This window comes from Dendrobates tinctorius, unplaced genomic scaffold (genome assembly GCF_039654945.1).
Source record: "Dendrobates tinctorius isolate UK_male_01 unplaced genomic scaffold, ASM3965494v1 ptg000203l, whole genome shotgun sequence".
NCBI lineage: Eukaryota > Metazoa > Chordata > Amphibia > Anura > Dendrobatidae > Dendrobates > Dendrobates tinctorius.
This window is the reverse complement of record NW_027361870.1, coordinates 12,270,213-12,292,734: the sequence shown is the minus strand read 5'-3', so window position 1 is coordinate 12,292,734 and position 22,522 is coordinate 12,270,213. Positions and strand designations below refer to the sequence as shown.

Below are 22,522 nucleotides of genomic sequence, written 5' to 3'. Positions count from 1 at the left end.
GCGTTTCCCTCATACTACAGCACACAGCCATAGCAACAAGGCAAAATAACAACAATGGGGTTACCCATAGCAACCAATCACATTGCAGACTTCATCACGGAGGTAAAATGAAAGCAAATCCCTGATTGGCTGCTGAGGGCCTCTTCTCAGATGTGCGGGTCTGCACCGCAGACGTCACCGCTGCCTGGTGCGTTGCGTTCACCTTTCTCTTCCGTCCTGACCTCCGGCTCACACGTTCCCCCGTGTCCGTGTCACCTCCCACAAACACACGGGGCACATGCGCAGTGTCCGCAGCGTCCTGTCTGCTCTCTCCCACCCTGCCAGTGACTGGCCCTATCTCCCGGCCTATAGGAGAGCGTAGAGAGCGGCCAGGGGGCGGCGGTGCGGGGCGTGCAGGGGTTTGTAGGAGGCGTGACCCGCTTGTGTCAGAGCCAGGCAGCCTCCTAGGCACAGCTGTGGTGTGTGCGCTCCTCCTGCGCCTGGTCCATACACATAGAAGGAAACATAAAGGGGTCCCGGCAGTGCCGCTCTCCTCCATTGTGTCACACACTATTCCCTGTGAGCCTGGGGAACTCGCAGCTCAAACCCTACACCCAGCAGCAGCAGCAGCACAGCAGCATGTACACCGGCGGCAGCAAGAAGAAAAGGCTATGGAGAGAAGAAAAAGGTAGCTACCAGCTTCTTGTACCTAGTCCCCTAGTGATGGAGCCGTGCCCCCATCCCTGTGTCTGCTCCATCCCCTGTACTGCCAGTGTGCCTGCTGCTTCCCTCTGTATGTACAGTGCTTGCCTGCAGAGCTGACACTTCACATGGCTGCCTGTGTGTGGGCATCATCTAGAATGGCAGCCCGGTGCCCTTGTCATAGGTCAGGGCTAGAGGATGACTGGTCAGCATCGGTGATGTCCCCACAGCGGTAACTTTGGGGCAATGTTTGCCACTTTCCTCCCCAAAAGACTTCAGAAGTTCAGTTCCAGTAAGGGTCCAGGTGCTGACCCCCTTATTGACCACTTCAGCGAAGGAGCAGAAGCCCTCGGCCACCCTCTGTACTAAAGACAGGCCCCAGACTCTTAGACTATGTTCACATGGAGGATTTTGTAATGGATCTGCCCAAACAAAACTCTTCAGACGGGTTTTTATTATTTCTTTTGGAAATCCACGTTGCTGTTTTGCTGCGGGAGTCCTCTTTTTCTTTGAATGTGATACACATTTCAAATAGTGTCTGGTTGAGAAAAAAAATTGGTTTGTTCTTCGCTACAAATTCTGATGGAATCGTCTCTGGACTGTCAAAACCTCCCTGTGAACATGGCCGTGTAGGTCAGAAATGAAAGTTGTGTGCCACCGATGGGCCATAGGCGGTCATCATACTGAGGTTCCACCTAGACCTTCTGACTGCCCAGGGTACAGGTGAAAACAAGGTTCACAAACACCCCACCAACTCTAATTTCTACCGTCATCTATCCTCGAAACATTTGGAACAGTGTATGAGCCAGAGATTAGGGTCTTTAAAGTGGCACTTCTTGTAGTAGACACTGCACGCCATGTGACACCGTATCCCGCGACTATGTCCATTCCGTTATTGGCTTTCATTAATTTGCTTTGTTGTAAATCTTTTAGGCTTAGTTTACATTGGTAAGGTAGCTTCTCAAACTAGTTATAGTCAGACTGCAAGTGGTAAACTTATCTTGACAGTGAATTATTACTTTAATAATATATACATTTTTTTTTTTTTTTTTATACTCCGGACCTCGCCATATCTGATGAAGTGGGCAGAGCATGGACGGGGCATGGTGAAGGAAATTTATCAACGTTTGTGCCGTTAAATATTATGTCCTCCCTCCGGTCCCTACCTGGAGTAATTTTTTTTTTTTTTTCTCTTCTTCCCTCCTTTGGACTGAGGTGCAAAGCAGTTGAGACACACCTGTGTCATTAAGAGGCATTCTCCTCTTAGGCTGCATGCACTCTGCGGATTCACCTGCAGATTTTTCCGCGCGAATCCGCAGGTTAAGTGATCTTCGGTTTATATGCGGAATTGCCTGCGGTTTGACACCTGGACAATGGAACAGGTGGCAAACCGCTGCGGAATCCGCAGAAAGAATTGATATGCTGCGGATTTAAAACCGCAGCAAAACCGCATGGAAAAATCTGCAGCATGTGCACTGTGGATTTGAAATCCCATTGGCTAACATGGTACTGTACACTGCGGAACTGTTGCGGGTCCGTAGGTCCAAAACCGCTGCAGATCCGCAGCAGAATCCACAGTGTGTGCCATACCTTTAGTTGGGCACATCTTATTACAGTGATGACTTCTTTAAGGGTATGTGCACACGCTGCGGATTCTGCTGCTGATTGAGCCACGTGGATTTTGCAAAATCCGCAGGTAAAGCCGCAGGTCAAAAGACCTGCAGATTAGCCTGCGGTTTATCACCTCTACAATAAAGGAGATGGTAGACCGCAGCGGAATCTGCAGAAAGAATTAACATGTCAATTCTTTCTGCGGATTAGAAACCGCAGCAAATCTGCGCGGAAAAATCCGCACCGCCTGCACTGCGGTTTCCATTTCCCATAGGATATTATGGTACTGTACACAGCAGCAGAAACTGCTGCGGATCCGCAGGGCCAAAACCGCTGTGGATCTGCAGCTGAATCCGCAGCGTGTGCACATACCCTAAGACTGGAGTGAATTAATCGGGCACAAAAGTTAAAAGGGGATTTGTCGCCACTCCAGAAACACACAATAGAGAGGGAAAAAAAACAATTGAGAGATATTTGAGAGATATATATATAGAAAAAAAATTGGAGCAGCACCAAAGTATTACCTCAGATGATGTGCAAAGTTTTCCCAACCAATAATCCAGTGGTTTCCAGCAATAGAATAAAAACAACAGAAAACGGCAGAAAAAGATGAAAAAAGTGGACTTTATTGCACAATGGCGTGGCGACGTTTCGGATGTAGTATCCTTTCTCAAGCCAGCTTGAGAAAGGATACTACATTTGAAATGTCTCCACGCCTTTGGGTAATAAAGTCCCCTTTTTTCATCTTTTTCTGCTGTTTTCCGTTGTTTTTATTCTACTGCTGGAAACCACTGGATTATTGGTTGGGAAAACTTTGCGCATCATCTGAGGTAATACTTTGGTGCTGTTCCAATTTCTTTCTATATATCTCTCAATTGTGTCTGTTTTTTTTTTTGTTTATCGAAAAATATGTAATTTTTTTTTGTGCTAAAAAAAATTATTGCAGTTGGGTTTAATTATACATTTTTCAATTTTTTTTTTTTTTTTTTTTTTTCTTTTATTACAGGCATAGTTTCTCTGCGCATTATCCTTAAATGTTTTTGGGTCTATTAATCAACTGAGAGGGGGTTAGACAAAGACTGATAAAAGTTGCGTGTCATGTTAAAACATGTGATCAGCCCCATAGATTAGAATGGGTACGTGTTGTGTCCATGAAGAACACAGAACATGTGTGCAATACGGACATCCGAATGAGACTGTCGGAGAACAAGCTCATTGACAGATTGTTAGGCGAATAGTTTGGTCACTTTCACTTCTTAGGCTATGTACGCACAATGACATTTTGGTAATCTTTTGATGTTACAGATTTTCTGCACGTCTTGGGGTATGTTCCCACAGGCAGAAACCGTCAACGCTTTGGATGCAGCACACATCTGCTCCGTCCAAAGCGCTGCCGGCTTTGGAACGCCGGTGATTGCGCATGTGTTCACTGAACCATACGTCTCCGCAAAATAAATAGACATGCTGCGGTCTGGAAAGACGCACCGCATGTCCGTTTACGCAGGGATGCCGAAGGCGCCCCTGCACGCATACTGCAGATGGGATTTCATGAAATCCCATCCACTATGCTATAACATCTGTACACAGCGTCCAACCTGCAGCGTTTACTGACCGTGGGAACATGCCCTCAGGCTTGCTGCCCACGATCAGGAATAGCAACGTTCTACATTACAAGCACAGTGGATGGGATTTATAGAAATCCCCTGCCCACTGGGCTTCTATTCAATACTGCATAAACTCACCCCCCAGTGCGGCTTTATGAGCTGCAGCATGTTAAGTCCTGTAGCGGAGACGCTAGCCTCCACTGCGGCTGTTGATCATTTGAATATCATTACATGAGGTAAATCTGCATGTACTCACCAACAAGTGCAGCAATTAGAACGCAGCAAAAATATGCTGCGTCCAAAACGCTACTATTCCTGATCGTGGACACGTAGCCTTAAGTGATCTTGGTTACTTTGAGTCTTTCTCATTGTGTTTCTGAGTAAATTTTTTTTTTTTTTTTTTTAATTTTTTTATTCTTTCTGGTGTCATGTTTTAAACAAAGCTGCTATGATTTTGATACTTTGTGGTGTTTGGCTTTGACAAAACTTTGATAGTCGTGTGTATTTACAAATTAAATGTATTTTCTGCTTTTTTGCAGCTGAAACACACTAAAAAAAAAAAAAACCACGTGGGTTTTTTTTTTTGCTCGGGGATTTTTCACATGTAATTCAAGTTTATGGTAAATATCCGCACATAAAACTCTAGTGTACAGGATGGCAATTGACATGTTGTGGTTTGAAACGCGCAATGCAGGTCAGCTTACACTGAGTAAATAAAAGCACAGTGGGCATGACATTTCTGTAAATCCCATCCACTTTGCTGGAACCATGAAACGCTGCATTTTTGAAGCAGCAAAAATACACAGCTTAATAGCTTGTGTGCCCAAAATGAGTTTAAGTGGCGCTTTCCTGGCTCACTGACCAGCACGCCTGTCCCTATAATGGCTGGTGGGGGAGCATGTCACTAAACCAGTAGTACATCAGCCTTTACTCCTAGCGGAAGATGCCTTTAAGGCCTGTTTCACACATCAGTTTTTTTCTTCAGTAAAAATCCGCTAAAATGGCGGATAAGATAATCCTTTAATCGTCCCACCATGGGGAAATTCAGAGCATTACAGCAGCAAGGCAGAAACAAGTACAGATACAGATGCATAAAGGCATTACATTGACAGTAGGTAGGTACATATACGAAGAAGGGGAAAAAAAAAAAGGATATAACCGGACTATCACAACTTTGGATCTATCAGTTCACTGTTTGGGTCGTTCTCCATTTTGGACAGTGCTGGTTATATAGCCTAACTGCAGCAGGAAGGAAGGACTTTCGATAGCGCTCCCTCTCACATTTAGGATGAAGGAGGCGGTCACTGACAGTACTGCACATCTTTGTCACGGTCTCATGCATGGGATGGGAATCATTCTGCACCATGTAGCTCACCTTGGCCAGTATCCTCCTGTCGCCTACTTCCTGAACTGGATCCGTTCCTGTACTGATACCGACGTTTGTCACCGGACCGTTATTTTTACAGATCCGTCAAAGGAAGAATTTTAAAGGAGCCGCTGCCGAGAGAGAGAATTTTTCAGCCGCCAGAACAGAGTTTAGGGTTAAATTTCTGGCTGTGTGAAGTGTTTCAGGCATGCGCAGTGAGTTGTGCAGATCCTGCCGGCCGTTGCATGCTCCGTTCGGGCATGTCGGCGGACGTCAAAACTTTGGCGGATCCGCAAAAATAACGGATCCAACGGATGGCCATCCGTCAAGATCCGCCGGTAATGCATCTCAATGGGAACAAAAACGGATCCGCCAAGTAAAATGGCGGATCCGTTTTTTTGGTAAATCTGCGGATCTTGACTGATTGTGAAAAACTGAAGTGTGAAACAGGCCTTAGAATAACATGAGCCTTCTTTTAACCGCTTCCCATTTTTTTTCCAATTCTGAAGCAGTGAAAAGAACTAATTAAGCATGTGCACAGCAATGTCATTTTTACATTGCTGGGAGTGTTGCTCATTTTTTGCAGTGCTTTTTCACTTGAACTCTACAAAAAAAAAAACATTGTGTAACCGTACCTGAGAGTTGAATGTACAGAGAAATAAGGAGCCTGTAAAGGCCAAACTGTGCAAAAGTTGTAATGAATACCAATTGCCAAAAAAATGTTTTTTAGGTCTATAGTATGTTTATAAGAAAAGCCAAGAAGCCAGCGCTGCCTATGGTCAGCACGTAATACATAAAGTGCATATGCACATATTGATTTCTAACTTGCTTTAAAATGAGACATTTAGCAAACAATTGATTAATACTTTGAGCCACCCCGCCACGTCATGGCATTCTCATATGGGGCAGTCGTACTCTATACTTTTTTTATATACGCTGTGCCATTACGACCTCCTAAATGTATTAAAAGCAAGACTATATTACATGTAAACGTACCCAAAGCGTTTCTGAATCCCTCCCATGGCAACAGAAAGGGCCAGCGCAGATAAATGCCGGCCAGGTCCGGACATGATATCTGGATATTCCAGATCTGACCTCCACACTTTTTTTTAAATAGTATGTTTATGGGAAAAAAAAAATTGGCTCTTTTGGGGACATAATGGCACAGGAATGGCACAAACATAATTTTATAATATCTGCTATAGGTGGAAAATGTGTATTAAAATACTAGCAGTATGCATTAGATTTAATAATTAAATCTGCAGTGTAAATTGGCGCTACAGACTCGCTTTTTTTTTTTTTTTTTTGTACATTCCGAAAGTTGAATGTTGTCCTTAGTCAGCTGTTTTCTATGATTAGTGAAGTGCAATTATAACTAATTCTTTAGTTTTTAACCCCTTCACTACCAAGGGTGGTTTGCACGTTAACTACCGGGCCAATTTTTTACAGTTCTAACCACTGTCCCTTTATGAGGTAATAACTCTGAAACGCTTCCATGGATCCCGGTCATTCTGACATTGTTTTCTCGTGACATATTGTACTTCATGTTAGTGGTAAAATTTCCTTCATATAACTTGCGTTTATTTGTGAGAAACACGGAAATTTGGCGAAAATTTTGAAAATTCCGCAATTTTCTAACTTTGAATTTTTATGCCCTTAAATCACAGAGATATGGCACACAAAAAAGTTAATAAGTAACATTTGCCACATGTTTACTTTAAATCAGCACAATTTTGGAACCAAAATTTTTTTGTTAGTAAGATAGAAGGGTTAAAAGTTGACCTGAGATTTCTCATTTTTGCAACACCATTTTATTTTTACGGACCACATCACATTTGAAGCCACTTTGAGGGGTCTATATGATAGAAAATACCCAAAAGTGACACCATTCTAAAAACTGCACCCCTTAAGGTGCTTAAAACCACATTCAAGGAGTTTATTAACCCTTCAGGTGCGTCACAGGAAGTTTTTGAATATTTAAAAAAAATTAACTTTTTTTCACAAAAAAAATTACTTCAGGTTCATTTTTTTTATTTTACCAAGTGTAACAGGAGAAATTGGACTGCAAAAATTATTGTGCAATTTGTCCTGAGCACGCTGATACCTGATAGGTGGGGGGGAACCACTGTTTCGGCGCATGGCAGAGCTCAGAAGGGAAGGAGCGCCGTTTGACTTTTTCAATGCAAAATTGGCTGGAATTCAGATTGGACGCCATGTCACGTTTGGAGAGCCCCTGATGTACCTAAACAGTGGAAACCCCCCACAAGTGACCCCATTTTTGAAACTAGACCCCCTAAGGAACTTATCTAGATATGTGGTGAGAACTTTGAACCCACAAGGGCTTCACAGAAGTTTATAATGTACAGCGGTACAATTAAAAAATCATATTTTTTCCACAAAATGATCTTTTCACCCCCAATTTTTGTTTTCCCAAGGGTAACAGGACCCTAGAAGTTATTGTGCAATTTGTCCTGAGTACGCTGATACCCCATATGTGGGTGTAAATGACTATTTGGGCACATGGCAGAGCTCGGAAGGCAAGCAGCGCCATTTTACTTTTTTGGCTGGAATTGAGATCGGACACCATGTCGCGTTTGGAAAGCCCCTGATGTACCAAAACAGTGGAAACCCCCCACAAATGACCCCATTTTGGAAACTAGACCCCCCCCAAGGAACTTATATAGATGTGTGGTGAGAACTTTGAACCCCCAAGTGCTTCACAGAAGTTTATAACGCCCAGGCGTGAAAATAACAAAAAATTTTTTTTCCACAAAAAAATGATATTTTTGCCCCAAAATTTTCATTTTCCTAAGGGCAACAGGAGAAATAGGACCCCAAAAGTTGTTTTGCAAATTGTCCTGAGTAGGCTGATACCCCATATGAGGGGGTAAAACACTGTTTGGGTGCATGGCACAGCTTGGAAGGGAAGGAGCACTATTTGACTTTTTCAACGCAGAATTGGCTGGAATTGACATCAGACGCCATGTTGCGTTTGGAGAGCACCTGATGTGCGCAAATAGTGGAAACCCCCAATTCTAACCCTAACCCTAGCCCTAACCCTAGCCCTAATGGGAAAATGGAAATAACTACTTTTTTTTTTAAATTTTATTATTTTTCCCTAACTAAGGGGGTGATAATGGAGGGGTTTGATTTACTATTTATGGCGGTTTTTATGTTTGGCAGCTGTCGCACGCTAAAAGACGCTTTTTATTGTAAAAATAGTTTTTGCATCACCACATATTGAGAGCTATAATTTTTCCATATTTTGACCCACCGAGTCATGTGAGGTCTTATTTTTTGCGGGATGAGTTGACGCTTTTATTGGTACCATTTTCGGGCATGTGACATTTTTTGATCGCTTTTTATTTCGTTTTTTGGGACGCAGAATGAACAAAAACCAGCGTTTCTTGAATTTCTTTTGGGTGGTGCGTTTACGCCGTTCCGGGTGCGGTAAAATTTATAAGGCGGTTTTATTCTTCGGGTCAGTACGGTTACAGCGATACCTCATTTAGGTCGTTTTTTTTATGTTTTGGCGCTTTTATGCAATGAAAACAATTTTCTATAAAAAATAATTATTTTTGCATCACTTTATTCTGCAAGCTATAACTTTTTTATTTTTTCGCTGATGATGCTGTATGGTGGCTCGTTTTTTGCAGGACAAGATGACGTTTTCAGCGGTACCATGGATATTTATATGCGCCTTTTTGATCGCGCGTTATTGCACTTTTTGTTCGGCGGTATGATAATAAATCATTATTTTTTGCTTTGTTTTTTATTTTTTAAGGGGTTCGCTTAAGGGGTTAACTATTGGGACAGTTTTATAGGGCGGGTCGTAACGGACGCGGTGATACCAAATATGTGTACTTTTATTTATTTTTTTATTTTTTTTTTTTTTTATTTCCAAAAAATGAATTTATTGGGGAATATTTTTAATTTTTACACTTTATTTTAAATTTTTTTTTTTTTTTACTTTATTACAATGTCCCAGGGGGGACATAACTGTCCTGTGACAGATCGCTGATCTGTCACATCACAGATCACTGTGACAGATCAGCGATCTGTCACAGGCACTGCACAGGCTTCCTCATGCCTGCGCTTTGCAGGCACTGAGGAAGCCAGCTTCCTGCAGGCCCCCGAAGGCCCCCGTCGCCATCTTGGATTCGGGGGCCTGCAGGAAAGGAGCCCCCCGCAGCAGCGCTGCACATTGCGCTGGGAAGCACGGAGGGAGCCCCCTCCCTGCCGATGCTTCCCTTTAACCCCCGGTACACCGCGATCATGTTTGATCGCGGTGTGCAAGGGGTTAACGTGTCGGGGGTGGTCCGTGACCGCCCCTGACACATTGTGCCGGGTGTCAGCTGTGATAATCAGCTGACACCCGGCCGCGATCAGCGGCGCCCACTACGTGGGTCCCATGGACGGGATAGTACGTCTGATGTCAGGAAGGGGTTAAACTTTTTTGCCAAAATTTTACTTTGGACACAGTGGTTTTTTTTTTTTATTTTGTCAAGGGTATCAAGAGAAAATAACCAGAATTTTTGTTATGCAATTTCTCCTGAGTACACCGATACCCCATATGTGCAGGAAGACCAATTTTTAGGCGCACGGAAGTGGTCAGAAGGGAAGGAGCATGATTTGAGGTTTTGAATGTCAAAATTGCTGGAATCGAGAGTGGACACCGTGTCTCGTTTGGAGAGCCCCTGATGAACCAAAACAGTTGAAACCCCCATAAGTTAACATATTTTGGAAACTAGACCCCCCCCCCGGAACTTGTCTCTAAATGTGTTGGGCACTTTGAACCCCCAAGAGCTTCACAGAGGTTTATAACATAGAGCCATAAAATTAAAAAATCATATTTATTTTTTTTTAAACTATCTTTTCACCCACAATTTTTATTTTCCCAAGGGTAACAGGACCCCAAAAGTTATTGTGCAATTTGTCCTAAGTACGCTGATACCCCATATGTGGGGATAAACCACTGTGATCGCCTTACTGCGATCTTTGTGAGGCATACAAATGCATGGGCCATGCACATACAGTGAGCAAGTCAGTAAGACAGTGTTCACACCACCAAGAGACTGGAACACAGAGAAACACAATACAACAAATGTGAAAAAATACTCTGCTGTAAAAAAAATTTCTCAGCAATAAACCGCAAGTGCTAGTCAAAAGATTACTGTTTCTGTGTTACAGTCTCTTGGTGGTGTGAACACTGTCTTAGGGTGGTTTCACATTAGCGTTTCAGGGCGCAGCGACGGCCTGCGCACGGCCGCTGCTAAGCCCCTGCTGCGCCTCCTCCGGTAGCTCCGCCTACCGGCGCGTGACGCTGCATGCGTCCTGCGTCCCCTATCTTTATCACTGGGGACGCAGGCCGTGCGCAGTATGCTTTTGACGGTGCGCCAAACGCAACCTGTTGCAATTTGGTTGCGCTCGGCGCACCGTCAAAAGGACGCATGCGCTGCCAAACGCATACTGCGCACGGCCTGCGTCCCCAGTGATAAAGATAGGGGACGCATGCAGCGTCATGCGCTGGTAGGTGGAGCTACCAGATGGGGCGGGGCTTAGCGGCGGCCGTGCGCAGGCTGTCGCTGCGCGCTGAAACGCTAATGTGAAACCACCCTTACTGACTTGTTCACTGTATGTGCATGGCCCATGTGTTTGTATTCTATTGGTTTCTTGCTTCTGCAAGTTTTTGGGAGGACTCCACCCCTCTCATGTGAGCCATTCACATATAAAGCAGTCTCACACAGCATGTCCACATCAGACATTACCTATCTGAATCCTGCTCATATAGGTCCTGCTAACATGGTCAGGTTTTAAATACATTGGATAGGACTGTTCTGATGGGTATACCTTGGCGTTGGTAGAGCGGCTTGGCATACGTTTTTTTGCAAAAAATGCATCAACTAAATACCCTGTTCTGCTGTCATCTTTTGACTAGCACTTGCTGTTTGAGAGAATTTTTTTTTTTTTTTTTTACAGCAGCAGAGGTATTTTTTTTTCACTTTTTCATGTTTGTTGTATTGTGTTTCTCTGTGTTCCGATCTTTGGGAGGCAGAATGAACAAATCCACAAAAGGTGAAGAATTGTTATTTTTCACGCCGTTCCTTGTGCGGTATTAGTGATTAGGCGACTTTATTCTTTGGGTCGGTACGATTACAGCAATACCAAATTTATATCCTTTTTTTAGGTTTAGCCTCTGTCACACTCTAAAAGATGCCTTTTTTTTTTTTTTTTTTTTTTTCTAAAAGCTTTTGCATCGCCATATTTTGAGAGCTATAATTTTTCCATATTTCGGCCGACAGTCATGTGAGGTTTTTTTTTTTTGTGAGACGAGCTGACATTTTTACTGGTACCATTTTCGGGCACATGTTTTTTGATCGCTCTCTATTTCGATTTTTGAGGAGGCAGAATCAACAAAAACCAACATTTCAGGAAATTTTTTTTTTTTTTTTTTTTTTTGTTCTGCATGTGGTAAAATTGGTAAGGCAGCTTTATTTGTTTTGGCGGTTTTTACACTGAACCTTTATTAAAAAAAAAAAAAAGTTATTATTGCATCACTTTATTCTGAGAGCTATAAGTTTTTTTTTATTTTTCCACTGATGAAGCTGTATGGCGGCTTTTTTTTTCACAGGACAAGATGGCACTTTCAGTCATACTATTTTTATGATGCCACTTGGAAAAATTATAATTTGCTACTTTTTTTGTGTTTATAGCGTTCACTGAAGGGGTCAGCTAGGTGACACTTTTATAGATGGGATTTTTTACGCGACGATACCAAATGTGTAATTGTTTAAAAAATTTTTACATAAAAATGTGTATTAGGAGATTGATATGTAAAAAAAATAAAACTTTTTTTTTTTTAAAAATAGTTTTGTGTTTTTTTTTTTTGTTTGTTTTACCTAGTCCCTTTATGGGACTTTAGCATTTTTTTTACTTTGGTTGATGGTGTGATGCATTGCAATGTATTATGCCTATGCTGAATGCTTCTGAGACCATCCTGTGAGCATGATCTCGGAGGCTTGCCTTAGCGGGATGACCTTGGGGTTGTCACGACAACCTTGGGTCATCATGGCAGAGGTCGGGCCCTGCGATTACATCGCTGGATGCAGATCTGAAGGCAGAGGGAGCCCCCAACCCTCTGCCTCCCCTCTGAACGCTTGGATCACGCCCAATCGCAGCAGTCAGGGGGTTATCAGCCAGGGGAGGACGCCGCTCCTGGCTGTTAGTACAGAAAGCTCAGCCACCACAGAGCTGAGCTCTTGCACTGACTGGGTGGGAGGTTCTGAAATTTCAGCATCTCCTGCTCTATCATGCTATGATCGGTCAGTCAGATTGACTGACTTATCACAGCGTTGTGGGTGCGGGGACCGACTGCATGGGTCTCTGCACCTATTCCTGTGCGCCTCAGCTGTCTGTGACAGCTGTCTGCACGGAACGGTCACTGCATGTTTACACACAGTGACAGTTTAAATGCAGGACGGATACAGTCCGTCATGGTGCGGGAACTGACATCCTGCCATGACTGACTGGGTCCGTCCTTGGATGTTAAGGGGTTAAATCTGAGTGACGTAATTCAGATGAAACCACCGAGAGTTCCTTTCACTATAATGAGGCAGCCTAGTTACTCTGGACTCTGTTCAGCTGTGTCCTTTTTTTCAGAGGTACACAAAACTGTGGCCAACGGCACTTTTTATGCACTCCTAATAAAAAGACGGACACCGCCAGATCACAGGTCAGACGGAGGCACACAGTGCCTCAGTCTGACTCATTGCTATACCTTATAACATGTCATTGCTGCAGACACAACTTGGTTAGATCATGCACTGCACATGATCTAACTAACTTGCTAGTGCAAGTCACCATAACAATGATCGGTATCCTGCGATGATATCGCACTGTCACTGATCCAAGGGCAGAAGGGTTCTCTTCCCTCAGCCTGCTCACTAAATGCTGCAATCGCAGCATTTAGGGGGTGCTTTACCACATCAAAGTGACAGGGCGGCTACGCCCTTACTTACGTAACGCTCACTAATATACAAATTAGACACACTGAATACAGTTTTATGGTAAAACAATAATATAACAATTTATTAAGATTACATCAGGATAATGCTGAATTATGGAATGGCCGATATATTACCGTGTTTTGTTAATTCATTTCATGTGAATCATACAATTAATGAATTATAGTACATAGAGAAGTAAGCATCAATACATTACCAAGTATTGTAACATCACTTCTCCACTGGAGGGACCACAGTGTCAGCGAGAAGGAAATACTCTGGTCTTGTCATCACAGAAACCGTGCGTCCACGATACCTTCTGGAAATGTCCCTACCTCCCCTATCACATCTGTGCAGTATGTTTAGGCTGAATCATCAGTATCTTGCCATTGCGCAATAGGTTGTTTTCTAACAATAACACAATGTTTCAAGGTTGTTTGCTACTAATTACAACCCAAGATCTATTTGCCACTGGCATGTCTCTTAACAATAGCACAATGCTTCAAGGTTGTCTGTCACTGTTCAAAGTCTCCCCCCCCCCCCCCCCCCCCCCCATATGTTGCTTGTCACAAAGTTAACTCTTAAGGGCCCGTTACACGTGGCGATATCGTCAGCAATATCGCTATAACGTCACTGGTTTTGTGACGCAGCAGCGATATTGCTAGCGATATCGCTGCATGTGATACTTGCCTCCGACCGGCTTCCCCGCTGATTATCACTGATCGTGCGATAACGTCCTGGGCCGTTTCTCATCGTCTGCTTCCTGCTGTGGCGACGCGTGGGCGCGGGCGGGAGGACATCTTTATTGCCGCGTCTGACAGGTAAGTAGCGACCGCCGACCGCTGCTATGTCGCTGGGGAGATCTGCCTGTTTGGCAGCTCACTAGCGACCACTTAGCGATGCACCAGCCATCCTGACCGGGTCATATCGTTGTCAGGATCGCTGGTGCATCGCTGGTGCATCGCTAAGTGTAACGGTACCCTTAATGATGATAGCATAACGCTCTAAGATGGTAGCATATGGGCAGCATGACTTCCATAATCACCTATTCTGAAAACTGGATACCTATCGTAACCCAGGCACACACTCATACTTGTCTCATTTGTATCACAGGGGGTTAAAGTGCAGTGAATGGTGCAGGCACCTGCCATTGAAAGCCAGGTGTCAGCTGTCAGAATCAGCTGACACTCTGTGGCAATCGCAGGCATAAAATCATCTGGACATATGCATACGTCTAAGGTCGAAAAGGAGCTAAAACCTCATGAGATACTTGGGCTATGTTCACATGTTGCTGTTATCTGTGAAACATGGGGAAACAGCTGGTAGGGCTCTTTAAGGTTCCTGAAGGTGTGAAAATTACCTCTGCAAAGTATATAGAGTTTATGACTGACAACTTTCTTCCATGGTATAAAAAGAAACGTGCCTTCAGGAGCAAAATCATCTTTGCAGCATGAGATGGTGCATTGTAATGCATAAAGAATACCTCTGAGTCACTGGCTGCTATGGGTAATAAAGGAGAAACTCATGGTGTGGCCACCATCTTTTCCTGACCTCAACCCTATAGAGAACCTTTGGAGTATCATCAAGCAAAAGATCTATGGGGGTGGGAGGCAGTTCACATCAAAACAGCAGCTCTGGGAGGCTATTCTGACTTCATGCAAATAAATCCAAGCAGAAACTCCCCAAAAACTCACAAGTTCAATGGATGCAAGAATTGTGAAGGTAATATCAAAGAAGGGTTCCTATGTAAACATGTAACTTGGCCTGTTAGGATGTTTTGAAGTTAAATAGCTTTTTTGTTAAGTGAATGTGACCTCCTAATGCTGCAAATTCCACAAATGAGCATTTTCTGTTCTTTAAAACATATCAAATGTTTAGAAATTCTACTGTGCCTAATAATTTGGAACGGTGCATTTTGAGTTTTTATTCGTTTTGGAGAATATACTATTATCATTGGGAGGTTTCTTCAATAAAATTTGTATATAATCTAATGTGTGACATTTATTAGACTGACATTCGCACCGATCATTTAGGAAAATCAGAGAAAAATATCATTTGCATAATAATTTGGAGCAATAAATCATGGTATCATGATTAAGAGTGCCTAGCCACTCGAAACGCGTAGATCGATCGCATGCCTTGTAACTCATGCTGGCTTTTAAACCTCATTTCTACTGAGTGAATAAAGAATATTTTTCACTACATCGTGGAGCTGGACAAAGTTTTTTTTTTCTCATTGCCTTGGATAATAATTTGGAACATGGTGTAAAACTTTTTATTTCCGCATTCCTAGTGATAATAAGTGTAAGAGCCGCCTTAACAGAATGAAGCCTTAGTGTTGCTGAAGGTGGCTCTTTTACTTTAATAGGCCCTAGGGCCCCCCCCGGGGGGGTGACAGGTTAAAGGGAGCCTAAGGGCTCTTTCACACGTCAGTGTGTTCGGTACGTGTGGTGACAATTTTCACACTTACTGGAGACACTTGCACATGGACTCTGTGTGTCCGTGTGCAAAATACGTTGACATGTACGTTTTTCTCCTTCGTCTCATTGGGGGACACAGGTACTGTGGTGTATGCTACTGCCACCTGGAGGCTGACACTAAGTGAACAAAAAAAGTTAGCGCCGCCGCATACACCCTCGCCCCGATTGCGGGCGGAACTCAGTTTTTTGCTTAGGCCTCTTTCACACTTCCATTTTTGACCATCAGTCAAAATCCGCCAGGTTTTGAAAAAAACGGATCCGCCATTTTTTTTTTTTTTTATTTTTTTTTTTTGCAGATCCGTTTTTTCCCCATTGAGTTGCATTACTGGCGGATCTTGACATCCGTTGGACCCGTTTTTGTGAGGATCCGACAAATTTTTTTTCATACGCCGGCATGCCTGGACGGACCTTGCAACTTTTTTTTGTTGTTGGATCTGCATTTTCCATTGCGCATGCCCGGAGAAAGGAAGTCAGGGAGAAAATTAACCCTGAAATCCTTTCTGGCGGCCGAAAAAAAAAAAAATTCTCTCTAGCGGTTCCCTTAAAATTTTTCATTCTGCAGTTCCGTCAAAATAAGGATCCTGTGCCATCCGTTCACATCAGTTAGGAACGGATCCGCTTTTCTGCCTTTTTGGCGGATTTTAACTGAAACAAAAAACTGAAGTGTGAAAGAGGCCTTAGTGTCCTTTGGAGGCACACATGTCTGGATGTCTCCAGACTATTTTTTTTTTTTTTTTTTCTCCTTTCCATGAAGATGAGACAGGGGCGACGGATCCTATTGAAAGGGTCCGATCTCCCCAAACCATCAACGGGCGAGCACGCGTTGAGTATCGTCTCCGCGTATCCTTTCCCGCATCGTGGGACATTTCTGTGTCTTTTTCCCCAGACTTCTATTTTTCTTTTTTATTTTATGAAGATGAGACAGGGGCAACGCATCCTATTGAAAGGATCCGATTTCCCCAAACCATCGACGGCCGAGCACGTGCGAGTATCCCTCCACGTATCCTCTCCCGCGACGTGGGACATAATGCCGGACTTAGCCCTGTCCACCCCTAGGTATGGAAACCATGGGCTTGCACAGAGGCACAAGACTAGTCTGTGCGGCCCCCACTGCTCCACCAACGCTAGACGGCGGTGCTGCAAGGTGACGGACGGTCCCTCTCCTCACCCCCTGAAGGGGTTAGACGGAGCTGGGGGTTCCTGCACCGTTCAGAAACTAACCCCATCCCCCCTACCTGGTATGCTGGATCCCGAGTCAGGTATGGAGGCCTGGGAAGGATCCTGCGGCAGCGTCCCGGAGAATCACTGAGGCTCCAGGCGTCTAGGGAGGTATAGTGCAATCCTCCTTCCCTCTTTTTCCTCCTCCCTCCTGCAGGGGCCCTGTATTTGCGGCACATTCGCCGGGTGCCGGTGGTAGAGAGTGTTCCCCCCCCCCCCCCCCCCCCCCGCGGCCGGCGGGCATGAAAAATTTAGTCCCCGGCTTCGGCTGTGACTAGGCCGCGGGCAGAAGTCATGCCCCCGGCGTGACGTCATTTCCTGCGCCGCTCCTCAGGGCTAGGGCGGACGCCGAACAAATTGAGCCCCTGGCTTCATTGCAGGGTAGGCTGCGATGGGGTGAGGACGTCCCGGCATACCCAGAGGAAACGCAGACAGCGGCAGTTGCACGTGGGGACACAGCGCGGGGTAAGTGGACCCCGACCCTGGAGGCGCGCTACGGGCGATTAAAGGTGGATGTTTTCCTCCTTCTCACTTCCCTGCAACCCTCATATAAATTAGGCCTGGCAGCAATATGTCCGGAAAAGATAAAGCGCACATGTTCCTTTATGCCGCATGCATTTCTTGTGGAGTTAGGTTTCTATGGGCACAGAGCCAAAAATTATGCGAAGCCTGTGACTCCGAGCGTGCCCAGGAGCCTACCCCTGCGATAGAGCCCAGGGGTCCGGATCCCCCGGAGTGGGCCTTATCGCTTTCCTGGTCCATGGCATCTCTGACAAAGGTGATCGAGACCCTTCGGGCCCCAGATAGGGGCAGAGATGGCGGCTTGCCTGTCTGGGAGGAATCATCCACCTCAAGAGCCTCCGGCCTGCAGGGGCTGCTCTCACTCTAGACAGGCGCATAGGAAGAGGACACACACGGTGTCTCCGGTCCCGTCCGGTGCTTCGGCATCTGTGAGTGCGGCGTCTCGTTCAGTCTCCGCTATCCAGGAGCGAACAGAGTTTGGATTATGACACTGATGAGCCCCTGGACCTAGATGCTCCAGGGTGTCGGGAAACGGTTGACAGTCTTATTGAAGCGATCGACTTTGGGTATCGAGGATGAGGTCTCTCTGGCCTCAGGTCATAAAGTGTCCTTTAAGAGGGCCAAGCGACCGCATAGAGTATTTAGCACCCAGAGTTCGAGGACATAGTGCAGCGTCACAGGGAACGACCGGACAGGCGGTTTTCGGGCCAGAAAACGCTGGAAGCAAGGTATCCGTTAGCACCTGAGCTCTATAAGAAATGGGCGGAATCCCCAGTGGTGGATCCGCCAGTGTCACGCCTGGCCTCGAAGTCTGTTATCGGTACCTAGTGTTTCTTCCATTAAAGACCCCATGGATCGGCTCATAGAGAATTTGGCCCGCTTGGTTTATGAGGCATCAGGTTCAGCGCTCTCCCTCATTTGCAGCAACATGGGTAGCCAAGGCCATGATGTCATGGTCAGAATCATTAAAGTCTTGCAGGATAGGGACCTGCTGACGGAGGTATCAGATAGCGAGTCAGATCGCGATGGCAGGTGATTACCTGATCAATGCTTCCTTAGATGCTGCTAATTGGGTGGCACTAGCGGCGGCAAATGCAATCGCCATTAGGATGGCTCTATGGTTAAGGATGTGGCGGGCCGATTGGATTTCCAAAAAATCCTTGACTTACCTGCCTTATCAAGGTAGCCGCCTATTTGGGGAGAAATTAGACCAACTCATCTCTGATACTATGGGGGGAACAAGCAGTTTTCTCCCACAGCAGAAGATTAAGCCACCGTTTCGTCAGCCTCAGGCCCGGTTTTGGGCGTTTTGTAACCCCGGGTGGATGGCAGCGGCCAGTTCCGCTGCTCCAGTTCGCTACAACCAAGACTGGGATCGACAGGTCACATGTAGAGCCAACCCGTTGGGCAGGATGCGGGCTCGCCAGCCCAGGTCAAGGGGAGCCAGATCCCAAAAACCCTCAGCTAAATGACTCGGGGCAACCGTTAACCGAAAATGACACGGTGGGCGGCCGTCTACTCCGGTTCTGCCATGTCTGGGTCGCGGTAGCGCGCGATGCATGGGTGGCGGAATTAGTGTCGTCCGGGTACAAGATAGAATTTGTCACGTATCCTCCAAAATGATGATTTTTTTTTTTTTTTTTTTTTCTTTCCCGGCTTCCCAAAGTGGAAGCTCGGGCAGAGGCATTACTGGGATCCATCAGGGTACTCCAGCGCAACGGAGTCATTATTTCCGTACAAGAGTGCGAGAGGACTCAGGGTTTTTACTCCAGTCTGTTGACATTCCCCAAAAAGGACAGGACAGTCAGGCCAGTACTGGACCTAAAACTCTTGAACAAGTTCATCAGGATCAAACATTTTAGAATGGAATCTCTCCGGTTATATCGGCAATGGAGCAAGGAGGATGCCTATCTGCACGACCCTATTTTTCCTCCACATCAGAGGTTCCTACGTTTTGCCATCGATGGTCGGCATTTCCAGTTTGTAGCACTACCCTTCGGCTGGCTACCGCCCCCAGGGTGTTTACAAAGGTAATGACAGTCGTCATGGCCGTTCTGCACTCTCGGGGCATAGTTGTCTTGCCGTACTTGAACGACCTCTTGGTGGAAGGCCCGTCATTTCGGGCATGCGAAGAGAATGTCAGCATCACGCTGGATACCCTAGCCCGCCTAGGTTGGTTAGTCAGCGGGAAGAAGTCATCCCTTGTCTTTCTTGGGGATGATTTTCGACACCTCCCGAGGGTTGGTAATTCTCCCTCAGGACAAGGCCCTGGCAGGGAGTCCGTAAACTGCAGCAGCCAGTCCCTCACACCATTCGGTTCGGGATGAGGGTGCTAGGGAAGATGGTGGCAGCAATGGAAGCGATTCCATTTGCCCAATTTCATCTGCGTCCCCTGCAGCACGCTCTCTTGACATCCTGGGACAAGAGCCCATTCACGCTCAATCATCGGTGCCGGTTGTCCTTTCAGGTCAGAAGGTCTCTACAGTGGTGGACGAGCAGTACCTTCCTTCGTCAGGGGAAGCGCCCCCCCCCCCCCCCCCCCCAGATCAGTGGATGGTGGTCACAACCGAAGCGAGCGTCCTCGGCTGGGGAGCAGTTTTCCGTCACCAAGCAATTCAGGGGCAATGGTCACGACAGGAGGCACGCCTCCAGATCAATTTGTTGGAAATTCGAGCAGTGCGGCTGGCGCTGCAACATTTCCAGCACTTTCTAGCAGGACGTCCTGTCCGGATTCAATCGGACAACGCCAAGGCGGTGGCTTACGTAAATCATCAAGGGGGCACGCGCAGTAAGGCAACCATGCGCGAGGTAGAACACGTACTTCGCTGGGCCGAGAGGAACCACTCAGTAATTTCAGCAGTCCACATACCGGGTGTGGAGAATTGGGTGGGGGACTTCCTCAGCTGGCAGGGTGTCGTGTCCGGGGAATGGGCCCTGCACCCCGAGGTCTTCCAGCAGATTTGCCAACGGTGGGGAACACCGGATGTGGAATTTCTGGCCTCCAGGGTGAACGCCAAGGTACGTGTTTGTTGGGCGGTCTCGGGACCCGCGAGCGATTGCAGTGGATGCGTTAGTTCTACCATGGAACCAGTTTCGCCTTCCTTACTGGTTTCCCCCGCTGCCGCTACTTCCGAGGGTTGTCAGAAAGATCAAAACAGAAGGGGTTCCAGCAATTCTACTAGCCCCAGACTGGCCTCGTCGGGTGTGGTACGCAGACCTAGTGCAGCTGCTCACCGACGTCCCATGGCGACTGCCAGAGCGCCCAGATCTACTGTCCCAGGGACCGATCTTCCACCTGAACTCAGGGGCCCTGTGTTTGCCGGCATGGCCGTTGAATCTTGGATTCTGACCCAGGCGGGGTTTGGGCTGAAGTGGTCGCTACAATGGTTAGCGCCCGAAGCCTACCTCAGCAAAGATTTACCATCACACTTGGAAGGTGTTCTTTAGTTGGTGTCGAGACCGCGGGGTTGCTCCACTGTATTTTTTTTTTGTTTTTTTTTATATTCCCAACATTTTGGCTTTTCTTCAGTCAGGCCTAGACTCAGGGTTGGCCCAGAGTTCCCTTAGGAGACAGATATCGGCCTTGTCTGTCCTCTTCCGGCGAAAAATCGCTACTAATATGCAGGTGAAGACGTTCATCCAGGGGGTCTCACATTTGGTACCCCCCTCCCTATAGAACACCCCTAGACTCCTGGGACCTTAACTTGGTCCTGAGTGTCCTGCATGAGGCTCCGTTTGAGCCATTACAAGAAGTTTCGTTGTCATACAGTTGTGGCCAAAAGTATTGACACCCCTGCGTTTGTCAGATAATACTCAGTTTCTTCCTGAAAATGATTGCAAACACAAATTCTTTGGTATTATTATCTTCATTTAATTTGTCTTAAATGAAAAAACACAAAAGAGAATGAAGCAAAAAGCAAAACATTGATCATTTCACACAAAACTCCAAAAATGGGACAGACAAAAGTATTGGCACCCTCAGCCTAATACTTGGTTACACAACCTTTAGCCAAAATAACTGCGACCAACCGCTTCCAGTAACCATCAATGAGTTTCTTAAAATGCTCTGCTGGAATTTTAGACCATTCTTCTTTGGCAAACTTCTCCAGGTCCCTGATATTTGAAGGGTGCCTTCTCCAAACTGCCATTTTTAGATCTCTCCACAGGTGTTCTATGGGATTCAGGTCTGGACTCATTGCTGGCCACCTTAGAAGTCTCCAGTGCTTTCTCTCAAACCATTTTCTAGTGCTTTTTGAAGTGTGTTTTGGGTCATTGTCCTGCTGGAAGACCCATGACCTCTGAGGTAGACCCAGCTTTCTCACACTGGGCCCTACATTATGCTGCAAAATTTGTTGGAAGTCTTCTGACTTCATAATGCCATGCACACGGTCAAGTAGTCCAGTGCCAGAGGCAGCAAAGCAACCCCAAAATATCAGGGAACCTCCTCCATGTTTGACTGTAGGGACCGTGTTTTTTTTTTTTTCTTTGCCTCTTTTTTTTTCTCCTGTAAACTCTATGTTGATGCCTTTGCCCAAATAGCTCTACTTTTTGTCTCATCTGACCAGAGAATATTCTTCCAAAACGTTTTAGGCTTTTTCAGGTAAGTTTTGGCAAACTCCAGCCTGGCTTTTTTGTGTCTCGGAGTAAGAAGTGGGGTCTTCCTGGGTCTCCTACCATACAGTCCCTTTTCATTCAGACGCCGACGGATAGTACGGGTTGACACTGTTGTACCCTCGGACTGCAGGGCAGCTTGAACTTGTTTGGATGTTAGTCGAGGTTCTTTATCCAACATCCACACAATCTTGCGTTGAAATCTCTTGTCAATCTTTCTTTTCCGTCCACATCTAGGGAGGTTAGCCACAGTGCCATGGGCTTTAAACTTCTTGATGACACTGCGCACGGTAGACACAGGAACATTCAGGTCTTTGGAGATGGACTTGTAGCCTTGAGATTGCTCATGCTTCCTCACAATTTGGTTTCTCAAGTCCTCAGACAGTTCTTTGGTCTTCTTTCTTTTCTCCATGCTCAATGTGGTAC

The 22,522-nt window shown here is 45.8% G+C and overlaps 1 protein-coding gene across 1 annotated transcript in view; it reads left to right on the top strand.

Moving 5' to 3' along the window:
• Window positions 1–218: 218 nt before the first annotated feature.
• The window catches only part of MACROD2 (mono-ADP ribosylhydrolase 2), a 2,987,523-nt gene continuing 2,965,219 nt past the window's right edge, over window positions 219–22,522 (top strand). Inside the window, exon 1 of the mRNA XM_073553810.1 lies at window positions 219–667. Coding sequence (XP_073409911.1) covers window positions 619–667 — 49 coding nt within the window. The 5' untranslated portion in view covers window positions 219–618. The remainder of the gene's footprint in view (window positions 668–22,522) is intronic.